The 3,250-nt window shown below is 59.8% G+C and overlaps 1 protein-coding gene across 1 annotated transcript in view; it reads left to right on the top strand.

The window, feature by feature from the left end:
* The window catches only part of MYBPC2 (myosin binding protein C, fast type), a 50,457-nt gene that overhangs the window by 40,606 nt on the left and 6,601 nt on the right, over positions 1 to 3,250 (top strand). The window contains exon 22 of the mRNA XM_011946504.1: positions 695 to 881. Within this exon, the coding sequence (XP_011801894.1) occupies positions 695 to 881 (187 nt within the window). The remainder of the gene's footprint in view (positions 1 to 694; positions 882 to 3,250) is intronic.

The following is a 3,250-nucleotide window of genomic DNA, read 5'->3' as shown; positions in this document are numbered from 1 at the left end:
GGGCAACAAGAGTGAAACTCCATCTCAAAAAAAAAAAAAAAAAAAGGGCTGGCAGGCCACAGTGGCTCACTCCTGGAATCCAGCACTTTGGGAAGCCGTGGTGGGAGGTTGGCTTGAGGCCAGGAGTTTGAAACCAGCCTGGGCAATATGGTGGAACCCATCTCTATATACAAAATAAATACAATTATAAAGGGAGGCAAGTGTGTGAGAGAAACACAGGCAGAGTGTAAAACAGGTATTTCCGTTCCAGTCTAGGGGCCACGAAGGGACGTGTGAACTGAGGCCTAAAGGATAGGTTAAAAAAAAGGAGGGAGGAAGGGCAGCATGGAAGAGGGAACAGCCAGTGCCAGGGTCCTGAGGTGGGCGCCTGTCTGGTCTGTTTGAACGACAGCGAGGTAGCCTGTTTGGCTGGAGCAGAGAAGTAATGGGGATCAAAGACTGTGGGACCCTGTGGGCCACGACAGTGAGCTTCTTGTCCTGAGAGCAATGGGAAGACCGCACCGTTACCCTGTGAAGTAGGGACTATCAACCTGCTTTTACAGAATAGGAGACTGAGGGTCAGGAAGAAGTGACTCGCCCCAGGACATCCGGCAAGAGCATGGCAGAGCCTAGAACCCAGATCTGCTTCCCGAGCCCCATTTTGTCATTGCCCAGGGACCCTAAGTTGGCCTCCTCTCCCTTGACTCTTTAACAGCCGAAGGTGGTCTGGATGAAGAACAAGATGGAAATCCGCGAAGATCCCAAGTTCCTGATGACCAATTACCAGGGGGTCCTGACGCTGAACATCCGCCGCCCCGCGCCCTTCGACGCTGGGACTTACACCTGCCTGGCCGTCAACGAGCTGGGCGAGGCGCTGGCTGAGTGCAAGCTGGAGGTCCGAGGTGAGGGCGTGGCCGTCCCCAACACTGGCTGACCGTGGCTCGGGCCCTGTGCCAGCCTGGCCAGAGGCCCTGGGCTGAGCACCACTGAGATCTGCAGACAGTGAGACCCGCCCTCTGGGAGGAGGACTGGGAAGCTGCTGTCCTGAAGGCAGCACAGGGCATCACAGGAGTTGCGGTGGGGGAGCCCCGGACCCAGCTTGGGCAGGAATCAGATTTTTCCAACGGAGTTGAAGGACAAGGAAGAGGGAGGCTGAGTGAGAAGGGCTTAGCAAATGTCCCCAAGGCCTCCAGTGTACCTGGGCCCCCGTAGGCAGATGGGTTGACAGAGTGAGAGCAAACATGGATAACAGAAATGACCAGGGGCGGTGGGAGCTCCCAAAAGTGCCTCCCCTCCATATAGCATGTCCCCATGCTCTCACCCACCTGCCCCTGCCTCTCCCTGCCCCGTCCCCTCATCTCGGTCCCAGAGCTCCAGCCCCAACGAAAGCTCATCCTCTTCCTCCTGGATTCCATTTCCAGCCGCCTCCCTGTCTCCAGTCTCTCCAACCTGCCACCCACCTTCACCCCTGGACTGGCCCCAGAGAGCTCTCTCTATCCAGAGCTGCTCTGCCCCAGCCCTGATCCCAGCCTGCTGGGGGCTCCCCACCACCCCAGCGCCCCTCCACCTGGTGTTCACAGTGGTGTGTCTGCCTCCGGCCCCCACCCACCCCGGTTCTTCCCACATGATGTCCCAGCCACACCGGGCTGCTGGCCGCTACACTGGCCAGGCTTTCCTGCCACCGGAACTTGGCACAGGCTCTTCCCTCTTCCTGGAACACAATTCCCCTGCTCCTTTACCCTGTGCTCCGGCCCATCAGACACCTGCCAGTCAAGGCTCAGCAAAGAGGCCACTAACAGTGTCCCTCAGAGCAGGATGACATCAATGTGGACTTCCAGAGTCCCTCCCGGATGGTGACTTCTGACCTCTGACTCCCCTGGCTCTGAGAACAACCCAGCAGACAAGGTGGCTGGGGACCCTTAACAAAGGCTGAGAGAAGATACTTTCTGGCCAAGCACGGTGGCTCTCGCTTGTAATCCCAGCACATTGGGAGACCAAGGCAGGCGTGTTGCTTGAGCCCGGGAGTTCAACACCAGCCTGGGCAACATGGCGAAACTGTCTCTACTAAAAATACAAAAAAAAAAAAAAAATTAGCCGTGCGTGGTAGCACATGCCTGTCATCCCAGCTACTTAGGAGGCTGAGGCAGGAGAATCACTTGAACCCAGGAGGTGGAGGTTGCAGTGAGTCAAGATCTCGCCATTGCACTCCAGCCTGGCGACAGGGCGAGACTGTGTCTAAAAAAAAAAAAAAAAGAAGAATTAATAAGCGAACAGATGTGCCACCCTTAGAACCTGGCCATGATGCATGCTTAACTAAGGCCAGCTGCTGCTGCGGCTTCTGCTAGGAACTTACCCAGTTCTCACTCGCTGCGTGGGGCCCAAATCCCCGGGAGAAACGGGAGCGGAGGGTGGGAGGAGGGCATGAGATCCGCCAGCAGGGCCTCTCTCTCCAGCGGATGAATGGGTCTCTGCCAACACGGAGCCCGTGGAGCGCTGTGGCTTTACCGTCAAGAATCTCCCGACCGGAGCCAGAATCCTCTTCCGAGTGGTTGGGGTCAACATCGCGGGGCGCAGCGAGCCGGCCACCCTGGCCCAGCCGGTCACCATCAGGGAGATTGCGGGTGCGTGGCCCCTGACCCTGCGCTCTGAAAGACCAAGCTGGCGTCGTCCCGCCTGCCCTTTCCGTCTGGTCGACAGGACCTCCCCAGACAGTCTCATCGCCATTGGCCCCTGGAACGTGCCCCGGCCCCCCGCTGAGCCCCCTCTCTGTGTTTGTGCCCTCAGAGCCACCCAAGATCCGGCTCCCCCGCCACCTCCGCCAGACCTACATCCGCAAAGTGGGAGAGCAGCTCAACCTTGTCGTCCCCTTCCAGGTCAGGGGAGCGGGGTCAGGGGCCCGGGGTCCGCTCCTGCCGCAAGCCCCCTTTGTGCGGGTGGAGCCCCGCTGACCCCGCCCCGCCCTCTCCCCGCAGGGAAAGCCCCGGCCCCAGGTGGTGTGGACCAAGGGCGGGGCGCCGGTGGACACCTCCCGCGTGCACGTGCGGACCAGCGACTTCGACACCGTGTTCTTCGTGCGCCAGGCGGCCCGCTCCGACTCCGGGGAGTACGAGCTGAGCGTGCAGATCGAGAACATGAAGGACACCGCCACCATCCACATCCGCGTCGTGGGTGCGCGCACTGGGGAGGGCCCCTAGTGGTCGGGAGGGGCGGGGATGGGGAGCGATGAGGGAGGAGGTGAGATGAGGTGTGGGAGAGGAGGTGAGAGATGAGG

This window comes from Colobus angolensis, unplaced genomic scaffold, assembly GCF_000951035.1.
Source record: "Colobus angolensis palliatus isolate OR3802 unplaced genomic scaffold, Cang.pa_1.0 Scaffold25, whole genome shotgun sequence".
Taxonomy (NCBI): domain Eukaryota; kingdom Metazoa; phylum Chordata; class Mammalia; order Primates; family Cercopithecidae; genus Colobus; species Colobus angolensis.
The sequence above is the reverse complement of the archived record's forward strand: the minus strand, read 5'-3'. Positions and strand labels throughout refer to the sequence as shown.